Here is a 25,788-nt window from a genome sequence, read left to right as displayed (position 1 = left end):
AGGAGAGCCAGAAAATCATGCCATCAGACAAAAAAGTATTGGCCACGCTAGTCTCACCCAAACCAAACACGCGCAGCCCAGCAGAGCAATGCATCCTGAAAGATCCAAAACAAGAGCAGATTATTATTTCAATAGCAGATAAGTGGCACTCAACGGGGGTGATGAACCACAGAGATTATGAAACGAAGGCATTCCCCTTGCTCAATGCATTGCCTTCCATCCTGTGGAACACTTCTACAAGATGGTGGGTACTGGGCACCTCCCAGGGCCTACTACGTTGCCCGAGGCACCACTGCAAAGAAAACTTGGAATACAGTCGTTGAATGGGGTGGTGGTGGTTTGGGCGCCTTGCTTAATGACCACAACGACTTACAATTAAAATTCTGGACTCAATTGTGGTTGTAAGCCGAAGATTACCTGAAAGGACCTGCTCCAGCTGGTCCCTTGGGAAAGTAACAGTCTTGACTCCATTGAATCAACTCAAAAGAAAGTTTACTGGGAGGGTGCGGCTGCACTAAAGTCAGGCAACATCTGAAGAATCCCACGCAAAATACAAAGCAATATGATGCCACAAGGTTGTTTTGAGACTGCTGAGGTGCTGGGCAGATAACAGTTCACTCTCAAGGCACAATGGCCTTGGAACCAGGCAGGGATGGAGGCTGCTCCGTCTCTGAAGACAATCCCCCTCCCTAATTTCCAAGCAGTTGCAGCAAAAACATGCGAAAAATGCCAGCAAATCATCCTCCCCTCCCCCTCCCTGCCCTCTCCCAACTGAATGGGAGGACATGATGTGGACCTGACACTACCTGTAACCTGCAGAAATGAAACAGGCTTCCTCAGAAGGTGAGCAGAGTCAGGGGTAGGGTCTCTCATGGATGCTGAAATGAAGATTGTTGTGCAAGGTGAAAGACTGTGGGAGATAATTAATAGAGTTGGAAGGGACCTTGTAGGTTATCTAGTCCACCCCCCTGCCCAAACAGGAGATCCTACACCATTTCCGACAGAGGGCAGTCCAGTCTCTTCTGGAAAGCTTCCAGGGATGAAGCCCCCTCAACTTCTGAAGGCAACTTCTGTTCCATGGGTTGATTTTTCTCACTGTCAGAAAATGTCTCATTTCCAGGTTGAATATCTTCTTGATCAGTCTCCATCCATTATTCCTTGTCTGGCCTTCGGGTGCCTTAGAAAATAGCTTGAGCCCTTTTTCAGCCTGTCAAATGTTGGAACACATGATCTCCAAGGTCTTCCAATCTTTAGAGTTTATGAAAATCAGGATACTTTCCCTCTCTCCTACATGCATAGGTCTCAACTTACAACCACAACTGAGCCTAGAAGTTGTTTTTTGAGTCATCATGGGACAAGACTCCAATTTATGACTCTTTTTACAATGGTGGTGAAGTAAGTCACTAATCACATGGCTTGTAAGTCCAAATCCAGCTTATCCAATAGGTATTGTCAGCTTCTGCTTTGCTGCTGCTTCGGCTGCCATTGAAACGGGGAGGGGGGGGCATGGTATTTGGGAGGGGACTACTACTAGTGCTGGAGGAAGATTCTGGAGTTTCTGCTGCCTGTCTTACTGCGCATGCGGAGGAGGTTTCCCGCCAAGGCCAACGGCACCAACATTCCATCTTGGTGATGCCTTTCGAAGTTATCTCGCACCTGACACTTGGGAGAATTATGATTGGACTGTAACTGGGATGCCAGGGGGTGGGGAATGGGTTATTCTATATATCATTTGCTTTCGCGCCTAAATAATCAGTCTTCGCTTTGCTACGCTTCTGATCATTTATAATTAGTAAAAGTACACTTGATTTCTATCAATGGAGTCTCGTGGTTTTCTTTCCTAATTATTCAATGGAGAAGTGCTGACAGGTATTTTATGCCATTCCTTTTGCCGGAAAGCAGCAAAAAAGTCACAAAATGCAACCATGTGACTGTGAGACAATTCAACTGGTCGTAAATGTGAACTTGTTGCCAAGCCACCCAAAATCCAATTATCTTAACCAGTCATTAACTTCAAGGACTGGTCATGAGTAACTTTTTTGAGTCTGTCTTAACTTTGAATGGTTAAGAAGATCAGAAGGTCATAAGTCAAGGATTATCTACATTTGGAGGTAAAAAGTTCACTGAGACCGAATCACTCTACATGCTTAGCCAACAGTTGGCTGATTGTTTGGGTTGGCCTTCCTTTCCCCTGCATCCAGATACTTCTGCTGCTGCCAATCAGGTTTCTGTCCCACCCAAATCACTTGCATCATTATTTTGGCAAAAGAAATTCAATAGGAGCCTGACATGCTACAGGTAACCCTCGTTTAACAGCCATTCCTTCCACAATTGTTGGGCGTTGAACTGGCAAAGTTGAACTTTTCCTCGAAGTTTTGGTTGTGGCAGCGCCCCCTGCAGTCACATGATCAAAATCTGGGCACCAGGCAGTCCGCCTACATGTTCCACCACCACATGTGCTTCAAATGCCATTCAACAGGCCCTGTTATATGGGGCTGCAGCCTGATTCTTGGCATTTGCATCTAATATGCATCCTGCTGCATCCCAGGAGACACAACTCAAAGCAGTGGCTAGAAGGGGTGGCATTTCAGGGGCAGCCTGCCTTTCCTACTTTCTGCTCTTCTATCCCCAGAGCAGACAGACGGACACACACACACAGAGACACAAACACACACACACCTTGGACAGAAAGGGTGCCCAGACTAGTCACCTGTTATGGGAAGGCTGCACCAGATCTGTTTGCATGTTCCCCTCCCCCAGGGGAGGGGGAAGTGGAGCCTTCTGAGAGCCACTGCAAGCTGCTTGCAGGGCTGTGGTAAGAGAACACCACCACCCCCCCCCCCGCCCTACTCCACAAGCCTAGGGCTGGTCGTCCGGGTCTTCCCCGGTCCTTTGGCCACCTCTGCTCACAAGGTGGCTTCCAGGTGAGAAAAGGGCCCGAGGTGAGGTTGCCTCTTTTTCCTGGGCAGGCTCAGAACTTCCGACTTAGAATCAGTTTCTGAGGACTTTGACTGGAGCCTAATGGCCATGCATGGAAAGGGGATTCTCGGAGGGTCTCCGCCTCCAATACGCGCTACGTAAACCTGACAAGATAAAGAAAGGAAGGAAGACACATACAAAGATGGGTCCTTACGGGAGAGGGAGAAGCCCCGCTCTGCCTCCTCCTTCCCCGGAGCCTGGGCTGCCAAGCGAGCGGGACAAGGCAATGGAGGGGAAACTTCGCCTTCAGCCGCTCAGAGGCGGGAACCGGGCGGGGGTCTCTGCTCTGGGCCCTCCCCAACCCCGCAGGAGGGAAGCCCTTGGCCGACCGGCCGCGGGGGCCAAGGATTCCACCGGCGCGAGTCCCGCAAAGGACCTCTTCCTGCTCGGACTTCCAGCCTCCGCTCCTGCCGGCCTCTGAAGCGGGCGCTGCGCTGGAACAAGCCACCCCCGCCGCCTTCCCCCCACGTGCCGTCGGGCCAGACCCCGCGGGTCCAAGGCGGGCGGGCAGGGCGGTGGGGGGAGCCGCAGGGGATCCGAGGGGGAACTGCCCCCCCTCGCCCGCGGAGGGAGGCGCGAGGGGCGGAGGGGGGGCGTGGTCCTGGCCACGCCCCCCGCCCGGTTCAAGCCATTGTCTGGCTCCGGAGCGGAGCGCATTCCAGAGGGACGCAGCGCCCTCGGGCTCCTCCGCGCATTCTTGCCCCGCACAAAGAAGTTCCTCCGCCGCCGCCGCCCGCACAAAGGAGGCGCCGTCCAGGGAGCGCCGGACGGGGCAGCGCAGCGCAGGGGCGGCGAGAAGCGGAGCGGCCGGGCGCGAGGCGGACCTTCCCGCGGCGCCTCCCCCGCGCGTGGCCGGGCGAGGCCGGGATGCCTGGCGGCGGCTGCTGGCGACGGGACACGGGGCGGGCGCGGTGCTGAGCAGCCGGCCGGAGCGCGTGGAGCCCATGGCTGAGCCGGCGCTGCCCCAGGAGGGCGTCGGGCGGCGGCTGCGGCGTCGGGAGCAGCCGCTGAACGGGCCGCCGCCGCCGCCCTACCCGTCGGGGGAGCCCGCCTGCCCGCCCCCGCGCGCCTCGCCCGGCGAGGAAGCCCCGCGCTCGGAGGTGGCACTGCCCTGCTACAAGCGCTACTCGGCCGAGGGCTTCCCGCGCGGCAAGGCGGCCGGCGGGGCCAGTCCGCGGGGCTCGACGTGCTGCGGGCCGGCGTCGGGGAGCGGCGGCGCCCTGGCCAGTCCACGCGGGAGCCTCTCGGCCGCCGAGGCACCACTCAGCCCGCGCTCCAGCTACGCCAGCACGGCCAGCGACGCCAGCAAGCCCTACTCCAGCCCGCGCGCCAGCCTGGCCGGCTCCTCCGACGGCAGCAAGCCCAGCAGCGCCCGCACCAGCGGCATCAGCATGGGCTACGACCAGCGGCACGCCAGCCCGCGCTCCTCCGCCGAGCTGGAGGCCGCGGCCGGCCGGCCCCTGGCGCCGTCGGGCCCGGCCGGCGCCGTCTCCTCCCTGGCCAGCCCGCGCTCCAGCCTCTCCAGCCACAGCTCGCGGAGCTCCCGCGGCTCCATGGGCGCCTACCCGGAGCTGTCGGCCCCCTCGCCGCGGGCCTCGCTGCTCCCCGAGGAGGCGCCCCCGGCCGACGCCGAGCCCGCCAAGCTGCGCCTGCCCTGCCAGGTGACGCCGGCCCGGGAGAGCGGCCCCAGCCAGGTGGAGCGGCGACTGGAGGCCTTGACGCTGGAGCTGGAAAAGGAGCTGGAGCTGCACGTGCGCAAGGAGTACTTCGGTGAGTGCGGGCCCCTGGGGAGGCCGGGGTGGCCCCGGGGGAACCTGGGGCGCTTGGCCCCCCTTCGGCCCCTCCTCAGGCCGCCTGACGGTTTCCCGGGGCCCGCGAGATGCTGAGCCCACGCTCGGTTCCCCTCCTCCTCCTCCTCTCAGCGGCCCAATGGCTCCTCTGGCTTCGAGGGAGAGGACCGTCCTCCCCGCCTCTTCCAATGGGTCAGGCAAAGATCAGGCAGGGGCTCCCTTCGCCCCCCCCCCCAGGCTGAGCGAAGCCCCTTCCCTCCGACTGGGAAGGTTTTCCTTTGTGCGGCCCCGACATTTTGTGACCTCCAATCTTCTGCTGCTGCAGCAGCCCGATTCTTTGGGAAGCGCCAGTGAGATGAGAAGGAGGCCTTTTCAGTCCCCCAAAGTGGCTCAGGTCATCCCTCCTTGGAGAGGAGGGGAGGAGGGGGAGGGAAGCCCCTCGGGTGGAGCTGCCTGGATTAGGGGCTCCAGAGGGAAAGAAGAGGGGGGCCACCTCCCCCTTAAATGCCCCCCCCCCCAGGAGTCTCTCAGCCAGAAATTAGAATTTGCTGGGATTCTTTTTCATGTAACAAGAACTACTTTGGGGGCTTCCCTTACTACTTTGCCAGAGTTGAGCAAAGAGGAGTTGCCTCAAGTTTGGAGGTGAGTGGTCCCAATGGGCCCTTTCAACTCCAGGCCGCCATGAGAACCCGAAGGGCAGCTGCCTTATCAAGAAGGCCTGAGGGGAATCCCTTTCTGGGCCTTGCCAGTTTCCTGCAACATCTGGCCAGCTAGAGTAGTGTTTCTCAACCATGGCGACTTTAAGTCCTTCCCCAGCTGGCTGGGGAATTCTGGGAGTTGAAGTCCACAGGACTTAAAGTTGCCAAGGTTTAGAAACACTGAGCTAGAGGTAGAAATGGCCAACTGACAGATGGGGTGGCCCCTTTGCACCACCTGGCAGGAGTTTTGGTTGGTGTGCCAATCTTTCCATGGGGCAGCCGTCCGGGGCCTTCCACTTCCAGAATTCCTAGCCATCAAGAAGGGCCAGTAGAGAGAATCCTGGACGCTGAAGTCCACCTAAGGTCCAGGTTGTGAAGCCTGTTTGAATGCTGAAAATGCCCTGAGGAATCCAGGCAGGTTTTGGAGGTGGCTATCTGTACTGCCAAGGGTATCCTTGTAGCAGCTCCAAATCACACTTAATGGCATTTAGGGGAAGGAAGACTAGAGATTTCTCATCTTTTAATTGGAAGAAGGCTTGCAGTTTTCCTTCATAATTTTCTTGTGCCTCTTCCAGGAGTTCCCTTCTAGTTTTTGGAGCTTCCACTTCTCCATGACAGGAAACGATTGCCAACTCCATGGCCCAAAAAGAGTTCTCCGGATCTGTAGGGGATCTATTTCTGAGTTGATGGAAGTTTAGCGTGTTTCTGAGGTGAAATGAGAAGGATCCTCTCTCTGAAGGTCGGATCTTTGTCAGAAAAGACCAGGCGGTGCAAGTTTGGAGAGTTGCATGTCATGTCTTACATTCATCAGCAGAAGTAGACTGTCAAAAGCAGAAGTCACACTCAAGTTACATGTAGAATATTAAGCCTAGCTCTAGGTGCAATATTGTAGGACAAACTGGACATAGAAGACAGAAACCAATAATAGGGAAAAAGAAAGAGAATCGTTGAAGGTATTTGGTATCATTAGCCTGAGGAAGAGAACATTCCAATAACCTTGGAGCAGACCTGGGTATTCTACGGCCTGTGGGCCACAACCGGCCCTTTGACGGTTCCTATGTGGCCTTTGGGGGCCACCAGGGCAGGGAGTAGCACTGTTGGTTCGACCCTCCACAACAGTCTCAGTTTCATATATGGACCCTTGGGAAAATTAATTGCTCATGCCTGCCTTAGACTATCTAAAGCAGGGGTGTCCAAATTTGGGAACTTTAAGACTTGTGGACTTCAACTCCCAGAATTCCCACAAGTCAAAGTTCCCAAGTTTGGATACCCCTGATCTAATTTTGCAGCAGAATTCTTCAGAATTGTTTTAGAAATAGAAAATTCAGCTACATCTTACCAAAAAGTGGATCAGGAATAGCCATTCCATGATGGTATAAGCTTCCTCAGTATATTTCATGGGAAGGTCAGTGAACTAAAGAGTTTGGGGATCCCTGATTTGAGGTCCTCTGAGAGCCTGTTTAACTCTTCCATTCTGTTTCTGGGATTTTTCAATCTCTATATAAAGAACTTTCACAACCTGAAACATTTATTGCAAATGCAGAGTCAGTTTGGTGTAATGTTTAGATAGCAGGCTGGAACCCAGAAGAGTGTCAGTTCTAGTCCCTCATTAGGCATAAAGCCAGCTGGGCAGCCTTAGGCCAGTCACTTTCTCTCAGCCCCGGGAAGGTGACAATGGCAAATCACTTCTGAAAAATCTTGGCAAGAAAACTGCTTGGTCTTGGCTAGTAGTCTGCAAGTATCTGACAGGATTGAACGGAATTTAAAAGAAAAACCACACAGGCAAAATCTGGGATGGTTTTTAACAGTGTGATCTCTTTGTAAAGCCTGAGCAGTTTTTAAAAACATGTTTCTACACTTTTCTTGTGATGCTCAGAATTCCAGCCTCCAGTTTAGAACCTTATTATAATGATTGAAATAATACAAATATATGCATTATACTTTTCCTTTCAGGGAAAGCATAGAACATGAAAGCATAAAGAAAGGAAATTATAACAAAAGCCAGTATATGCCATTTCCATTACCTTGTAACTCTTTGTATCTTTGTTTTTATGAAGGGTTCTCTTTAAACTCCCACCACATTCACACTTTTTTCATTGGCTGCCTTCTTTAAGCTTTCGCTCCTCTCTGTTTGAGGATCTCATCAGCTTCTTAGCATGACTCTCTTGAGTCTTCCCTTCCTCTCCCACTTATTCTTTCATATACTTGTTTTTGTGACTGGATTCTGCTTGCTTCCCTTAGTACATAATCTCTCAATAGCACAGCATCATCCGCCTACATTCCTGCTTCTACGGTGATACCTCAAATGTCAACAAAGGCATTCCTTATACGGGTGACCTTGACCTATGACTATTTGGTCAACAATGTTCCAAATTACAACTGTCCTGAACAAATGATGAGTTTTGGCTGTTGCAGCATCCTGTGGTCACATCTAAGAGCAACCTGTTGCCAAGTGCTGTCATCATAGAATCATCATTTGCAACCTTCCCTATTGGCTTCCCCAGAGAATCAATAGCAGGGAAGTTTGCAAGTTGTTGGAATAAGTCTCCACCAACCATGTGCCCTCCTCCAATCCCTCTGAGTTTCGGCTGTCTACTAGTGCGCGTGCACACATGCACACGCACACACACACACACCTTGCTGCATTTGCTCCACTGACCTATGCACTCTCCCCGACCTGCATCTCTCTGACCCTCAAGTACCTTCCCTCAACCCTCTGTTACTCACAAATTGTCCCCAATTTGCATTGTGCCTCTTTGTATACCCTTGCTGGCTTGGAAATTCTAGGAGTTTGAAGTTGAAAAACACTGATGTAGACTAAGAAATCAACTTCATTTCAAGGCTAAAATTACCGTACTTTTCTTAATTTTGGCCATAGTAACAGAATCTTGCAAGTCTGACTATACTTTACTCTCTCTCTCTCTGCCCCACCCTGCCTGAGACTCATATTAATTAGGGAAGTATCTGTCTGCGTCTTTTGCCTAGGCCTTCTTGTTTCAGACTTAAACCATGTTTTCCCCTTGTCATTTTGGTAACAGATATGGTCCACCCATGTCAAGGTCATCTGATTCCTTACAGTGCTCTTGTAAGTCAGCTAGCAGTGAAGAATATGGGAGAGCTGCCATAAATAAGGCCCTGAGAGATACCGACACAGGAAAAAGAAACTTCTGTTTGCCAGTTCTTCTGTATCAACCCCACATTCTCATATTTAGAGTTCTAGTAATCTGTGTTCCCACTAGAGGAACTTGGAAGAGGACACCAAGTCCACTTTTTGGCTAGCTTGTTTTTCAGGTGCTATTTGAATGCATCCAGTGAAGGGAGTCCCTCCCCTCCTCGGTTTAATTCTTGCTAAACTTCTTTTAAGATTGTACAGGAATATAATCCAACTGAAAGCTACTTTCTTGTAAATTCACTCATATTCTGTGTCTTCTCTTGGGATTGATGGAGAGAAGGATTTGACTTCTGTACAGTATTTTAGATATGGGAAGGCTTATTGTTTGTCTCCCCTTTTCAGATTTTCTCAAGGCTAAATACAGTCAGTTTGCTCAGTCTATACGCTTAGGACTCCGTTCCCAGTCTTCTTATCATTTGCATGCACTCTCTCTTTTTCTTGTACCTGTCTGGATGGGAATTGAGTCAGAGACTAAAGGAGAATATAGTGGGGCTCTTACTCCCTAGGAATTGTCAACTACATAATTAAATTGGGCTTTTTCACTGCTGGAATCCATTTCTTTCTCTCTCTCTCTCTCTCTCTCTCTCTCTCTCTCTCTCTCTCTCTCTCTCTCTCTCTCTCTCTCTCTCTCTCTCTCTCTCTCTCTCTCTCTCTCTCACACACACACACACACACACACACACACACACACACACACCACATCATCTATGTATGTATGTATCCACTTTGCACCTCAGTTCTGTACATCTGCATTTGATGTTATTTTTGTTAATTGAAGCCTGCATTTCATACTGTTATTTTCAAACCATTTCTCTAATTTAGCTAATAAGTTTGAAGTTGCTAGTTATTTGTTGCTAGTTTCCATGTATGTTCCACCCTTCCCATTAGTTTTAATATTTTTGTTTTTAGTTGCCAAAGGATATTGAATATTCCTGTTCTGTATCCTCATTTTACAGGTCATGTCCTTCTCTTGGCAACAGCTTCTCCACTATTATCTGTAAAACCTGTCATATTTAGACCAGTTCATTTTCAGTATATTCTATAGCTCAAGGTTGAACTGTGAAATTTTTGGTGCTCTCTGAGCTTGGTTGTTTGCTTACATTGGCTCATTATTCAACTAAATAACATAATCCGTGTATTGATAATGTTACCTACGTAGTCTGGTATTGAAATGTCTGCAAGCAAGCAACCAAACTTAGAGAGCATCAAGGATTCTCCAGTTCAATTTGTTTCTCATCCTTCTAAAACTTCATTCCCCTTTTTGAAGTTTTGTTTTAGAATATTCAGTCAGCAGTAAATTCAGTAGTATGAGTGGGATGACCCTTGGAAAATGCCATCAAATATTGGGCGGGGGGGGGAGAATTCCAAGACTAACCCAGCCCTTGGGATTTCATTTAGCAACCAGTCCAAAGCTACTGTGTTTTCTTTGTGCCTTGAGATATTCCCCATCTGATTATTTTTTGTAATTTTTAAAACATTTGAATTGTCTGTAAGGAAACAACATCTTTGAAAGGACATATTTGAAACAGATACCTGAGTATTAGTTTAAAAAAAATCAAAGCAGTTACAAAAGAAAGCTTCCACTGTGATATGCATAGGAATATGTTTGTTGTAAATGAAAAATATTTCAGTTATTGGAATTTTCTAACCCTGTGTCTTCCTTCTCCATAAATTTTGCAGAATTGACTCATACTTGGAAGGAATTGCTTTCAATTTTATGCACCTGCCAAACAGCCTTAGAGATGTGCCATGCATGCATAAACCATATATGATAGTTCCCTGTGCATTTTTATGATAGACACGGAATGCTGCATCTGTGTGCCACATTTTAAGAAGGATATTATAAATTGGAATGTGTCCATTGTGTGATGGCTTAAAGATGGAGAGGCATCTGGAAATGGCAGAAAGGCCTAAAAAATTTAGTTTGTAGAACAGTAAGATTAGGGATGAAAGCCTGCTTTTGAAACATTGCTATGTAGAAGTGTCTTGTGGTTGCTCTGGAGAAGGACTAGAACCAGGAGGAAAAAATTGCATGAAATAACCATTTCAGTTCAACTTTGGAGCAAGCTTCCTAGAAATAACTGATATTATAAGTTCTGATTTGCTTGAGGCTCTGTTGTCCCTTCCAATAATGTCATTCTTGGAAGTTAGGTTATCAGATATGCTGCTGTGTTTGAAGATTTTTTTTCCAAATGAAGATTTACTAAAATAAATGTTCATTATGTGAGCATGTTAGTGTAAGATTGCACTAATTTCAGAAACTACCCGTTAGTGAGTTACTTTTTTACCCAGGCAGAATTTTCACACTGTAATGCCTTGAACTCAGGCTGATTACAAGCTAGTGCATTCCTCTAGAAGAGCGTAAGGGATCTTATCCCCTACTGGTTGATCCTATGAAATTCCAGCTGCTCGTGATTGTATGAGTAAATCTAAGTGAGCTGTCATAGTATTTGTACCTGACTAAGAAACAGGGCTATAATAGTTGATCTTCACTGTTAATTTGCTGGGTGATTTTAGAAAAGTCACTGAAGTTGTTATTGTTGTTACTGGTAATAATACAACACAACACTGAGTTCTTGTAAGAACTGCAGCTAAATATGTAAAGAGCTTTAATGTATGTTAATTAATGTTTCTATAGTAAATTACAAAGATTAAGTAATTATCTGAATAAGGGTATTTTGCTAGACTCAGATTGGGAGAACCGTAGAAGAATGACTGGGTTACTTTTTTCTATCAACGGAGAAGAGACCTAATTTCTTAACTGGGGAGACGGGGGTGGGGGGTGGAGTATTCACTAGACACAGGAAAGTATTGATATGTATGTAAACATGGCATTAATTGCATGTTCTCAAGAGGTTTGGAGACTGCAGCTCCCAGCTTCCTCAAAATTGTAGGGATTGGAAAGCCAGGACTTCTGGATGGTGGTCACTTAGGAGAAACTCGGTGTTTAGAGTCACCAAGGGATCATCTTGATAAACTATATCTTCATGGATCTCATAATTAGTTGATAAAATTCACTGCCGTTGTGAAGTTACAAAGACCGCTTGGGTGGCTTAAGTGTTCTAAATCCAGAGTGGGCAGACACAATAACTGTACCAAATGATCTGGATGACGGAGGATCTCCAAAGACATTTACAATAACTGCGCTTGATCGAAAAGTTCTCTGCCTTGGAAAGCGCAGAGGGAGGTGCTAGAGGAGAAAAGGAGCCTTTATCTAAGGCCCTGTCCAGGGGCACCTGAGCAGGTGCTGCTAGGAGTGGGTGCCGGATTTGCACAGTACACCAGAACTCTGAGGAGAGTGGGAGGCGCAGGGCATGGAGGGTAAGGCTGACCGAATCACTTTTTGTTGGTCTTTTTAATATGCTTGTCCCCAAAGGGGGGGCTGTAGTGTTTCTTCATTCTTCGGATGCTCCAGAGCCTCTTTGAACAATTTTCCCAAGTGAAATAGCATCTGTTTAGTGGAGGGAAATGACCGCGATCTGCTGTACACAAATGTTCTCCCAAAGTACTAGAATTGTCCATAGGCCAAATTTTATTTTCAGTACATAACTTTGGCAAACAATGCAGCTGTGTTTTCTTCCAGTGACTCGGCAAATGCTCCTCTTTGTTCGTGTTCTCTGGTCTCATGTAATGAGTATTCCTTCTCGCCCCTTGCCAAGAGTTCCTTAATTCCATTCCTAAAATATAAGAGAACGTGCTGAATGTACACAAGCGCATTTGCAAGCGGCACTTCCTGACTTTATTACAAGAATCGGCATTTGTTTCTCGTGGAATTAGGGAGCCTCTTTGGTCTGGTTTCTGCAAGAGCTGCAGGGCTCATCCAAAGGACCAATTTGTTTGGCACCAGTGACATTGAGCAAAGGTTCTTCTATGGATCTCCAGTACAGGTGAAGGGGCAGGGATGTACCTGACAGGGTTTCTTCCCATCCCTCGGTCCCCGCTGGAAGTTGGGCAGCCCCCCTTTCACACTCAGGGAAGACAAAGGGAGCGAATCCTACGAGATCAGGATTGGATGGCAATCCATCCAATCTTTTATTACAGTCACAGACCAGCATAAGGAAAATGGGATAAATTGATAATTTTTAAAAAACTAAATGTTAAAACAAAACTTACACAAAAATTAGAAAAACCACATTTGAACTGTGTGTGTTTGCCTTTATACAAAAATATGTGACTCAGTGGTTTGTATCCACCAGAAAGCTTTGTTTTCCCCGACTTCCTCTCTCGCCACAATATATTGATCCAGGAAACATGGACTGTTCACTAACTTGATGTTAAATTCACTCCTTTGCAATTGGGGCAGAACCAGATGTAAAGCATGGAGGTGCCAAAAAAGGCCTGGAAGTTCCAGTCTCCCCTACTTTATGTGTCAAATCAAGGCCCTTCCTCCCATTCAAATCATTTGCCATAGCAGTCTTAGTTCAATCCAGTCAATTGGTGATAAATGCTTACATGCCCCAGATATAAGGGATTGGAATGATAATATAAGGTTTAGAAAGCTCCATGCAAAAAGCAGGAATCTATTACTACAGCATTTTCAATACAATATCAAGTGAAGCAATTGGTTGGCCTCTCCTAACCATTTGAAGGCTTTATTTCATGTTTAATTCTGTCCATGCTCTACATGACAGCGGTTCAAATAGTTAAAGAAATTTAATTTCTTATAATTCACCTGTTTTTTCGGATCCCACCTTTACAAATACTCTGATGTGGCAAACCTATCCAGCGCATCCTCCTCCTCCTCCTCTTTTCTCCACAATTGTGACCCTGGGAGGCAAGATGAGCAGAGAGGGAGAGTGGCTGAATCAAGGTCACCCTTTCATGGCTAAGGTGGGACTTGAACTCACACAGTCTCTTGCTTTCCTGTCTGGTGCCTGGACCAAACTGGCTCCCACCATCTTTGTTTCCCATGTCTGGGTGTCCTTGTGTCCTCAGTGTCCTTCCTAAAATCCATTGCTGGATGCATATTCCAGGAACCATGACTTCTCTGGGCTTGGCCTCTTCCACTCCTATCTCTGGCTTGATGCAGAACATTTGAGGTGCATATGGTGAGTTCAACTAGCTCTGTACCTGTGCAGTGGTCATAGAGTCCTGCAAGGTTTTTTTCAAGTCAGAGTGTATTGCATTCCTTCTCTGAAATCACCTGCTGAATTATTTCATGGTTTTGCTCGGTATTTAGGCTGAAGACACGTATTTAGCCAGAATCTCTCTTGTCCCTTTTTTTGAAAATACAGTAGGAGCAATATTTGCCCATTTCTAATCTCCCCATCAAAAGGGACATGGTGGCTCAGTGGCTAAGATGCTGAGCTTGTTGATCAGAAAGGTCGGCAGTTCAGCGGTTCGAATCTCTAGCACCACGTAACAGAGTGAGCTCCCTTGACTTGTCCCAGCTTCTGCCAACCTAGCAGTTCGAAAGCAAGTAAAAAATGCAAGTAGAAAAATAGGAATCACCTTTGGTGGGAAGGTAACAACGTTCCGTGCTCCTTCGACGTTTAGTTATGCTGGCCACGTGACCACAGAGATGTCTTCAGACAACGCTGGCTCTTCAGGTTTGAAACAGAGATGAGCTCTGTCCCCTAAAGTTTGGAATGACTAGCACATATATGCGAGGGAAACCTTTGCCTAATCTCCCCATCATTTGTTTCTATCCTATCAGTTTTTCCAAGCAGTAGATCTTCCCTTATTTCATATGTCCATCTTTTTTTAAAAGTCAACTCCTCCTTTTTTATATAAACTTGGTGCATGGGGACAGAGGTGGGGGATTCTTTCATTTTCTAAATTAAAGTTGAATTCCAATAAAGAGCAAAGTTTACCAAGAGTAACGTTTACTTAAAGGAATTTACTTACGTAATACAGTAACGTTTACTTAAAAGAATGAAATGTTAATGTAACAATAATATGATGAAAAAGAATGTCTCTCTTACTCGCTCTTGATCATTCTGCCAAAATTTGGCCAATTAGCTGAAAGCCACCCCTTCAGCTAATTTTGCCTGTGATTTGTGGGGGAAATCCTGCCCTCCAAATCGGCTGCCCCAATATTTTCCCTGCGGCTCATGGGTGCTGAAAAGGGCCAAATGAACACCTAGAAGTTGGCTTCTTCTGGAGCAATAGTGCAGAATCTGTGCCAACTCAGTCAGTAACTGAGCTGTCCCAGCTTCCCAAAGCAGCCCCTGTTGAAGGTGTTTGATGTGGCAAACCAAGGCCCTCGGTGGTGCTTTCGGGGAAGAAGCAGGTTGAATTCCACCTGTTGGCTCCTAAATCAGAGCCTCTTTTCTTACATAATTTCTAGGATGAATATTACATCCTGGAATACTGAAATCAAGTGACACAGGTTTTTATTTCCCCATAATTCTATCTAGGTATTGTACAGAAAAAGTGGTATCTGTGACTGTTTTTCCTCCTTGGATACAGATAGGGGAGGGAACATACACATCAAATTTGTGCTTAAGTGGCTTGGACAGATGTTGGCATTGGCTTATTCCAGGATTCCCTCCCAGCCCAAGTGTTTCAATCAGGCCTCAGTACCCGGTTTCTACTTCCCCGGCTGTTGGGCCTGCAGGGTTGGCCAGCCTTGGAGGCAGGGTAGAAAAAAGAAAAAAATGGATCCACAGCTGGGAATTCCTCCTGACAGCAAGTATGCCCGATTCCCAGTATTTTAAGAAAAGCAGCTAAAAATATTGTCCACCCACCTTTCTTAAGAGACATGGACTCTAATCTCCTCTTTCCACCTCCCATCTGTCTGAAGAGGCAGTTCTCTCTCTCTGACCTGGTACTTTTAAAACGAGGGCAGCCTTCAAAAGCCCCTCTGCTCTCTCTCGGCCCCCTGGCTCTGAGCTGCAGCATAACGTGAAGATGTAGTTGTCCCAGAGGGCCCCCCCCCGCACTCCAAGGCCCCCCGTCACCCAGGGCTCTAGCTGGCCTTGACCATCTTCTGGGGCAGTTGAAGGCCATAAGTGGAGTGGACTGCCAAGTGCCCAAATTTTGATCAGATGACTGGGGGGGGGAGGAAATCGCTGCAACGGCTTTAACTTTGGGGAGGGTTGGAAGTCACTTTGTTCAGTGCCATTGTGACTTTGGACCATTGTTGAGCAAATGGTCATAAATCGAGGTATTACTTGCAGCCCCTGTCTGATGATCTTTGCTCATCTCACTTTATTCCTTACTCTTGGGAAAGTGTTCTCAAGCAGCATCCATTTAACTTGAAAGTGTTATTTGTTGCCTCTGCTTCATTTTTATTAGATAATTTCTCATGGATGTTTTTATCGTGGTTTTCATTCTTTAAACTTTGGACTAGATTTTTTTTTAGTGCTTAAAATGATACACGTGAAAGGCAAGATATCAGTTTCTACATATTTATGTGCTGCCTATCACACTAGAAAGCAGCTGTGGATAGCTAAATGTATTTATATTATATTTATATATTATATTTATATATAAATAAAAACTGGACCTCTTCATGCAATGGACAATGGAATGTCAACAGTTGTAAAATCTTTTCTTAGCTTTTCTGCCCTCATGATGCGATGTCATCTGTTCATCCAAGGGATACATATTTTGCATAAACTGCATCAGGAATAATTTCAGTTATATTGATGACTTACATGCTGAATCTTCTAGAAAACACTTTTTTTTATCTGGCAGTGGTTCGGTGATCCGTTTTTTAATCAAATGCATTGCAGATATCAAGAACTTGCTAATAAGTCGAAAGGTTGAGGAGGCAGATAAAACACAACAGGCTCTCGTACAAATACTGTTTCCCAGGAGAGGAATATGCATGAATTGATTGAGTGGGGGAGGGTGAGGCAAGAGCTGGCCATGTTTTATGAATGAGTTTGCAGAAAACAAGATGTTTCATTAAGGATGTTTGGGCTGAAACTCAGGGAAACAGTTTCTGTTGTTCTGAAAAGTTAACAAAGTCAGTTAGTCAGAGTTGTGCTCGGATTCTAAAAGTTGGAGGAGTGAAAAGCTGCCCAAAGACCTTGGAAGAATTGTTAGCATCATCAAGACACTTAATTCAAGGGACAGGGGGTTGAACTGAAACGGGGAAGATCAGTGCTTACTCTGTAGGGCTGAGCCCCAGTCCAAACACAAGGTAATATTTCCTTGGTGATTTTCTATAAATCAAAAATGGTATTTTTCATTTTGGGAAGTTATTTGCACAGAATTTTAAAATCTTCCCATTCCTTCTGAATTGTTAAAATTAGGTAATAATTGAATACCAATGTTTTAATCCATTTGATTTACCCTTTGTGCTGAATGTTGCTGCCATATGATGATGTGAGTTCTCCTTTGTTAGAGGTCTTCAGAAAGGTTAGGCAGTCACTGCCAAAGAACTTCCAATGGATCTTGTTTTGAGCAGAGAGTAGAGCAGAGGTCTTCAAACTTGGCAACTTTAAGACTTGTGGACTTCAACTCCCAGCATAGCACATAGCTGGCTGGAGAATTCTGGGAGTTGAAGTCCACAAGTCTTAAAGTTGCCAAGTTTGAAGACCTCTTGCTCAGAGCAGGAGTTACCAAGTTTGGGGACTCCTGGGGTGGAGGATGAGTTACATGACCTCTGTGGCTCTTCCAATTTGGTGATTCTATTCTTCTCTTTATAACTAAAAGGACTTTCTTTCTAATCCCAGTTTTGCAATTTGAGGAGTTATATTCCAATGTACAGGTGGCAAGAAAATATATTAGGAAGAGAACGGATTATCCTCTCTACCTCTGGTAATACTAGAACTTAGATTTTGTCTGTTTCCAGACAGATGAAATAAATCCATAAATAATGTAGTACCGTCTTCTGATTTTTTTTCAATAGGTTACTGCTATAAGATTTCCTGGTGGCCTCTCATCCATATCCTAACTAGCTCCTACCGAGCTTTTGAGATCAGCCAAGATAGCCTAACAAACCACATATGCATAAGAGTTCTAACAAATCTCTGGGTACCCCCCTCTGTGTCATTGATGTGCAAATTCTGTTTTGAGCAGATAGGAAGAAGCAATACTGTATTTATCCAAAAGAAGATAATCCCAAATTTAACCCCCCCCCCCAAGGAAGAGTAAATAGAAAAAAGCTAATCAGAAGAAATTCCTGTCCAATGTCCAGTTTCCTTGTCACCTTAGGGCAGCCAACTCCAGAGAAAAGGCTACATGGAGTTCCCATATGAAGCCACTCCCCCTTGTCCCCCCCCAATGCCAAGAAAAAATAAATAAAAGCAATAGCTGGCAAGAAAATGACTTGCCTCTGAAATAAGCTACTCCTTGGCAACAATAACTGATTCCCATTTGAGTTTAACAGCAATAATGGTCATTCATGCACAGAAGCACGTAAGTATGAGCATGTTAATACCCATCTCGCTCCCTCCAGCAGAGCAGGGAAAGATGGAAAGAAAAGGATGGGGACGAGGAAAAGAGTGAAGGAATTAGAAGTGTACCGCAGGGCGTTTGCACCCCAGGGCTTTTCTGTTGGAATGTCATGTTTTCCTATCAATAAGAGACCTGCAGATTTCTAGTGGGGAGGGGGGGGGTATCTGCAGACCATTAACAAGGTCTAACGTGCCTTCTGTTTTTTTTTTCTCCAAAGGTATTTGTATCAAGTGTGGAAAGGGGGTATATGGGGCCAGCCAAGCGTGCCAGGCCATGGGGAACCTTTACCATACCAACTGCTTTACATGCTGCTCTTGTGGTAAGTTCCACATTTATACTCAGACAACAACGCCTATACAATTCTTGCGTCTTGTGCCCCCCCGTTAAAACTGAACCCTGCCAGTTCAGGGTGAGTTTTGATTTATGGAAAAAGTCTGACCTGAGAATGAATCAAGGGTGAGGTCATTTAGAACAGTGATCTCAACCTTGGCGGCTTTTAAGTCCTGTGGACTTCAACTCCCAGCTGGCTGGGGGATTCTGGGAGTTGAAGTCCACAGGACTTAAAGTCGCCAAGGTTGAGAAACACTGATTTAGAAGGCGTGCAAATGGGAGCGATGTGCAAAAGTTGTGATTTGGCCAGAAAGGGAAAGGAATGATAACTGTGGCGAGACAAGTGGCAAAATACGTATCACGATATTTCACATTTTGTACTTGTGTGTGCCCAGTGAGAGAAGTACTAAGGAAGAGAGCTTGCACCATGAAGTAAGAAGAATACAGGCTGAGTCGTCTTGGCATTGCTGTGGTGGTTAGGATGGGGGCACTTTGGGATTGGCTGAACATGATCTGAAATGGGTTTGAAACAATGAACGTCCTTGTCAGGGCTGAATTATGAAGCTTACAGGGAATGCCAGAGAGACCTTCAAAGAATATTAACGGAGGGAAAGTATCCAAAGGGAAGGGTCCTCCCCATCTGTATCTCCCCCCATGTACCTGGAGATTTTCCTCAGAGGCCTTTTTCTACTAGTGGAGTTGGAAGGTGCTACTTAGGAGCAATGTGGCCTGTTACTTACTGGTGGTCCTCAACTTAACAACCGAAATTTATGTTGCTTAATGAGATATTTCTTAAGTGAGTTTTGCCCCACTTTACGACTTGCCCTGGTTGTTAAGTGAATTGTTGCCTTTGTTAAGTTAGTAACAGGGTTGTTAAGTGAATCTGGATTCCCCATTGACTTTGCTTGCCAGATGGTCACAAAACAAGATCACATGACCCCAGGACAACATGTGACCATGGGGATGCAATGGCCATAAGTGTGAAAAATGGTCATGTCACTTTTTTCAGTGCTGTTGTAATTTTGAACGGTCACAAAATGAACTGTTGTAAGGGGAGGACCATAGTGAATAGTGACTGTCATACAGACTCCGAAGGAAGAGAGGAAGAGACCTTCAGATGGACTCGCTTCTATCCGCTGACCAGTCAGCCTGGAAGCTTCCTTGGATTGTACAGAATCTTGAATGACTTTTCCCCAAATGTAAGGATGCTTCTTTTCTCGAAAGACCCAGATGTTCTTGGGAGGGTTTGGGGAGCAGAAGCGGCTGCTTTTGGGGTCACTGGAGCAGCATCCCTTGATGGTTTGTTGCGTGATTTCTAATCTCAAGGTTGTGACAGATTGTAAAACATCGAAGGGCATCCCATTCGATTAAAAACACATTTCAAGTAAAGAAGTATTTAAAAATCAACCCATAATGATTGCAAATCAGTTGTAAAGAGACACTGCAACGAAGACACAATATTTCTGAAACGGAATAAGAAAGTGCTAAAAGAATGGTGCGTGTTTTCCTTGGAGGAAAGGGAAATCCAATCAGTAAACATTTGGCAGAAAACACATTGGAAACATCTGTTCACTCTCTACTTTGGATCAAATGTTATTAAAGTGTGGGTCTAGAACTGGAAACATCTGTGATCAAAACATGCTTAATTGGGAAGCTCAGTGGTAATCTTGGGGAAACTACTGTCTCCTAGCCTAAGATGACTTTTGGGATTATTGAAAGAATAATATGGCAAGCCAACCATGTGTAGATGGTGGCACAGTGGTTAGAAGGCAGTACTGCAGGCTACTTCAGCTGACTGCCAGCTGCCAACAATTTGGCAGTTCGAGTCTCGCCAGGTTCCAGGTTGGCTCAGCCTTCCATCCTACTGAGATTTGTAAAATGACCCAGATTGTTGGGGGCAAGAGGCTGACTCGATAAGCCGCTTAGAATCAAACCGTGAAGCACCGTGAAGTGGTATATAAGTGCTGTTGCTGTTGCTTTGGCTTCAGGGATCAGAATTTCCATAGCTGAGCAGTATGGCTGTAAAGTGTGACATGACTGCATTGCTTAGTGACCTGGTTGCTGTTGAAACTCCAGGACCATGGAGATTATCAAGAGTGAAGAAGCAGGAAAGGGGTACGGAGGAGCACGCATGGCAGGTTCGCGGGGGGGCTAGGTTGTGGGTGTGAACCAGTGGAGAGTTCAGGCAGGCAATAAGGCCCAGTAATGACTGTGTGCCGGGGAACAGCGGCTGGCAGGGCTGCTGCAGAATCTGGGGTCTCCTACTCGGTAGTAGGGCTCCTTTGGGGGAAAAGTGGTAGGAGCAATTCACAAATGCAACCCGCAACCTTCCCTGCTGACTTCCTTGTTGGCTTGAACTGGAAAGAGTGCAGAGGAGAGTGACAAATTAAAGGAACTTCAGATGTTTGGCCTAAAGAAAAGACTTCATAGCATTTTTCCAATATTTGACGGTTGTCACAGGGAAGAAGGGTCAGATTTCCCATAACTCTCCAAAGTCAGACAAGAATGGAGAGCAAAAGATCCAAACTCAAAATAAGGAGGGATTTTCTAAGCTGTATCAAGTAGTGGGAATAACCTGCCTCCTGGGCTCAGGGAAGGCGGCATCATTGGAGGCTTCCAGCTGTGGGGGTGGGCACAGTATTTAAGAAGTTGGAGGTTGCTCTCCTCTTCACCTATCCACCTCTATGCAGCCCAGCAGGCAAGAGAGGGGCCTGAAATCTCGGGCGCTACCGATGGGGCTTTGGGCTACATACCTGCTTTTTCCTCACTAGGATAGACAAAACCCAAACAATGCAAGAAAAGACTGCTCATATATTTTAAAGTTAATATAATTAATAATATTTGGATTTGTGGGATCCATTGTGCTCTCTGAGCTGGGTGGCTTCCCTGCAGGTGTTTCATTACACAACTAGGCACCCTCCACAGTGCTAGAAGGGAGTGGGGTTGCCCCTCTGTTTATAATCAAGGGGCTGAGTGAGGGTATTCCTGGATTAGGTTGTTGATGTTTTTGTCTGGAATTGATCCTGATGTTACTCTCTGCTTATCTGAGCATTGGTTGCTTGGTAAGGCGATATCTTGAGGGGTTGTTTGTTTGTTTGTTTGTTTTCTTTTTTGCTTTTGAACTGTGTCCTTTAAATCAGTGGTCTCCAACCTTGGCAACTTTAAGACCTGTGGACTTCAACTCCCAGAGTTCCTCAGCCAGCAAAGCTGGGAGTTGAAGTCCACAAGTCTTAAAGTTGCCAAGGTTGGAGACCACTGCTTTAAATGGTATGTAGATGTTGTTCAACCCTGAGCTATAAATATTTTCTTCTATTGATACATCTGGGTTTCTTGTTGAAAAATGTGGATTGCTTGGTAAGAGAACATTTTAGTCCTATGTAGTCTTTGGCCAGTCTTTCTCTGCATTCCATACAGAATGCTTATTTTTTGCTATGATTTGTATACAAACAACCTTTTAAAAGAATGCTCTTCTACTCTCTTCCCCCACAGTTCTTCCCTCTGCCCAGAACTTACCGTATTTTTCAGACTATAAGATGCACTGGAGTATAAGATGCACCTAGATTTTGAAGATGAAAAGAAGAAGAAAAATAGTCTTTGGCCTCCACACGTCCAGTTTTTGCCCTTCATGTCCCCCAGGAGCATTCTGCAGCCTCCCAAACGCTTCATGGATCCTGTTTTTGCCAAAAATGTGTGGGGGGGTGGGGGTGGGAGGCCAAAAACAGGGCCATATTCAGTCTATAAGATGCACAGACATTTCTACCCACTTCTGGACGGGGAGGGGGAGTGCATCTTATAGTCTGAAAAATACGGTATATTTTTAACATTCTTTGGATGCTAAAAAAAAAATTATCTCCAGCAGCCGTGGGAACCAAAACAATGTGGGACACAAATGCCCCGTCTGGCTGATCAGAGAAGCTTGGCATCAAGCCTGCTCAAACAGCAAATTCCTCCTGTGAAATAGATGGTTTTCCATATGATGCTGTCCAAAGAAAATTGTCATTGGGAATCAACGAAAGAAGGCTGTCCTTGCTCCTCACATCAGCTCCGTGTTTCATTTTCCTCCATTCTCAATGTCACAAAGTGGAACTGGATCCATAAGCCATAACAGGATGGTTGAAGCTTCTCCAGTTTTGTCCTTGGTTGATGTGTGCTTCTCCAGCTCTCCTTGCAGCCATTTTGACAAGCTGGTTTGAAGAATATGCTAGATTAGGGAAGAGGGTCAATCCAAGGGGGATACTGCTTGGCAACTTTCCTCTCAGGGTTCACAGCAAGGAATCCTGGTGAAAGCCATGATGCATTGATGGCCCAAAGGTTGCCTATTCCTCTCAAACTCTATGCTTTCAAGGACAGTTGCACCTGCCTCCTCTGGCACTGCAGAATTTTTAGGTCAGGTCACTTGATACTTGACTGGTAGGGAGGACGCACTCCCTTTTGTGGAGCTGAGGAGCATTTCAGGTGCTCCTGGCAGAAGAGCTCATCCTTGTAGGCTTGAAAATTGCCCTGATGGAGGTTCCTATATATTGTAGTTTGGTGAGTGGGAATGTATCCATACAATGAATACATGTGTGCAGTTCCTATATAATTTAAGCTTCTACAACAGGGGTGTCAAACTCAATTTCATCAGGGTTGTGTTTGACCGGGGGGGGGGAGGGATAGGGGGGCATGGCCAACTCAACATCACTTGAATTGGGGGCACCTGTGGTAGCCAAATGCTAAGGCAGGACTTCTCTCAAACCCCTCCCTCCCTCTCATTATAATCTATCTCCTTCCTTTTCTTCTTTTCCTTCCCTCTTCCTTCTCCTTTCTTTCCTCCTTTTTCCTTCCTTGCTCTGTTCCCATCTTTCCCCTCTCCCTTTCTCCTTTCCTGCCCCTTCTTGCATGCTCACATGCAAAAGGGAAAACGTTTCTCTCTCTCTTTTTTTTGTTCGTTTGTTCCTTTTACTAACGGAACCCGGGCCCCGTTTCAGCTGCACCGGTGTCCTGCAGCCCTCTGCCAGCGCCCTTTGCTTTTTCCAGGGCAGCCCCGTGGGCCAGATCTAAGTACCCCAGGGCCTTGAGTTTGACACCCCTGTTCTACAGGATCATTGGGACAGGTTCTTGCCCTTTGTAGTTTGGCCGTAGTTCAGCTAGCTGAGGGCATCAGCAGGCTTCCATTGCTGTTCTCTGTGCTGAGAGGCATTTTAGAATCTGCAGGAGGAGGATGGGGCTGTCCGCCTAAAGGGCACCCCAAAGTCTGTGCAGATGTTGAGATCTTGGAGGCTGTCTTCTTTCTGGAAAATGCCTAGTAGGGTCTCTTTTTGTGCAGTCGTATTCCTGGTAGTAGTGAATGGGGTTCCTTTTGTCTTTTAAGAACTGGTAGAGCTGTTAAAGGCATTCAGGGGTGCAGAAAAATAGTTCCTGGGATGACCCTGCATAACATGGAATTTTGCTCAAGGGGGAGTTCTGCTGCTCGGACACACGCATACCCCAAGTAGGGGACCGGAGCAATCTAGTCCTGCTTGAGATTCCCGTGGTCATTCCCCACACACTTTCAAACAAATCAGTGGAGGTGCATGAGCTAAAACCCGCTCTAATAAAAATTGAAATTGAAATTTTGAAGAAGCTGCATGTGAACCAATATTTTTGGGACCTCAATATTAATATTGGCAGCGATCGATGCTGTTGAATAAAGCAATGTAAGAGATGCACAAAGTACTAACTTTGGAGAATGAATAATAAATATAGGAATTAGATATAAAATGTAATCCGTGTAACCATCCCCTCTCATATTCACCCACGTGTGTGTGTGTGTTACTTCATTCTCAAAGAGGTGGTTTTTCCCAACCCTTCAGTGTCTTAATATTGAAATAATCTTTACTCAGGTCAGTGTGCAGGGGGTAGAGCTTTCTTTTGTGAACCTTTTCAAAGAACAGCTTGCATTCTTCAGGGCGTACATGTATGTGCATGCTGCGAGGTAGGGAGGGGGGGGAGACACAGGACTGCCTCTCCCCTGCTTAAATTGTCAAATTGCAGACGGGGTGAAATATAGCTGAGCAAGTCAGTGACCTCAGCCTCCAAGAATGCTCCTTGTTTATGTAGCGCTCCTGCTATTTAGCAAGAAGCCTTTTGTTCTGGGCAGACATGTAAGGCCAGGTTTGTGTTTATCGGCCAGCCGAAAGCTTGTGCGATATGAGATTTGCATCCTAATACTTGTAGTAACAAGACACGCAGCCCCTCAAAAACACAGTGCTGGGATCTTTTACTGTGTCTTGGAGATGCAGGGTGGTTTTTGAAAAGATCTGCCGCAAACATTGAATTCTTCCTTTTGCAGAGCTCTGATTGACCGATTGGAGATTGGAGAATTGCACTGGCTTTGTTTTGTTTTAAAAAGCAACTTTTACCTCCAGGTTCTGCTTTGATTAGGCAGGAACATTATTACTTAGAGGCCTGAGACTTCTAAAGTATTTTGGGATCTCTTGACATACTGAACGACTGGGAGGCACTCTGCTGTGGTGCAGAAATTGTGAGAGTGTGTGTATACTTTCTCCTCGGGATTGTCTTTCCCTTCACCACAAAAGGCCCTTTCAGCTTGTCCTGGCCTAGTATCTGATGCGTCTCCACTTCCATTTGAAGAAGGAGTGGAAGCGTTCTCACTGGGGTGCCCCTGCAACAATCTTAGCATTAAACAAGGGTGCCAGACTCAAGGCCGGATGTGGCGGTGCCTCTGCCGGCAAAAATAGTCTCACAATCTCCTAACCTAACTCAGCTCCATTTCATGCTGAATAAACGAAATTATTTATGTATCTTAGACAAGTATCTTTAGATAGATTTTTACTCCAAAAGCATTTTATTAAAATACATTTGATAAAAATAAAAAAAATCCAATTTAAATTTTAAAAACCTAATTTTTAAGTATTTTTTTAAAGAAAACCATCGATTTTTATCCCCCCCTGCTCTAGAATGGCCTGTTAGAGTTCCTTTCACATTGTGGTATGAATGAAGCTGTTGAATTCATTTTATGGTAGTCTAATCCAGCTGCTCTTGCTATCTTCCCAGTTTTTCTGGTTGCCTTTACTTCGTCCATGTAGTTCTCTTACAGAGATATTTTTAATTTATTTACTTCTATATCGCCCTTCCCCCTTCTCAATCAGACGCTTTTCAGGTATTATAATTTATATGTGGGATTTGCTGTCTGGGATGAATTATAAACCCAGTGTTCCTATCTGCTAGGTCCCCAGTTGACATGCTTCCTGTCCCGGAACAGCCTTTCCAGCATCAACTAATTGGGAAAAATAGAGTGGAGTGGAAGAAATGGTTACTTGGTGGGATTTGGAGTCTTTTGGTGCCTAAGCTACCATATGTTCCCCCCCCCCCCACTTTCTACCAGTTCACACACATAACTTAAATACGGGTTGTCCTTGCAACTAAGCACAACCACAACATTTCTGTTGCTAAGTGAGACTGCTGTTAAGTGACTTTTGCCCCATTT

General features: G+C 46.2%; 1 protein-coding gene across 1 annotated transcript in view; it reads left to right on the top strand.

The window, feature by feature from the left end:
* Positions 1-3,677: 3,677 nt before the first annotated feature.
* The window catches only part of WTIP (WT1 interacting protein), a 52,537-nt gene continuing 30,426 nt past the window's right edge, over positions 3,678-25,788 (top strand). Inside the window, exons 1-2 of the mRNA XM_087729109.1 lie at positions 3,678-4,749; positions 18,208-18,309. Coding sequence (XP_087585235.1) covers positions 3,924-4,749; positions 18,208-18,309 — 928 coding nt within the window. The 5' untranslated portion in view covers positions 3,678-3,923. The remainder of the gene's footprint in view (positions 4,750-18,207; positions 18,310-25,788) is intronic.

This window comes from Thamnophis sirtalis, unplaced genomic scaffold, assembly GCF_051295495.1.
Source record: "Thamnophis sirtalis isolate CommonGarterSnake01/CBP01778 unplaced genomic scaffold, rThaSir2_p1.2 scaffold_14, whole genome shotgun sequence".
Taxonomy (NCBI): Eukaryota; Metazoa; Chordata; class Lepidosauria; order Squamata; family Natricidae; genus Thamnophis; species Thamnophis sirtalis.
Note: the sequence above shows the minus strand (reverse complement) of the source record. Positions and strands in the feature narration are given on the sequence as shown.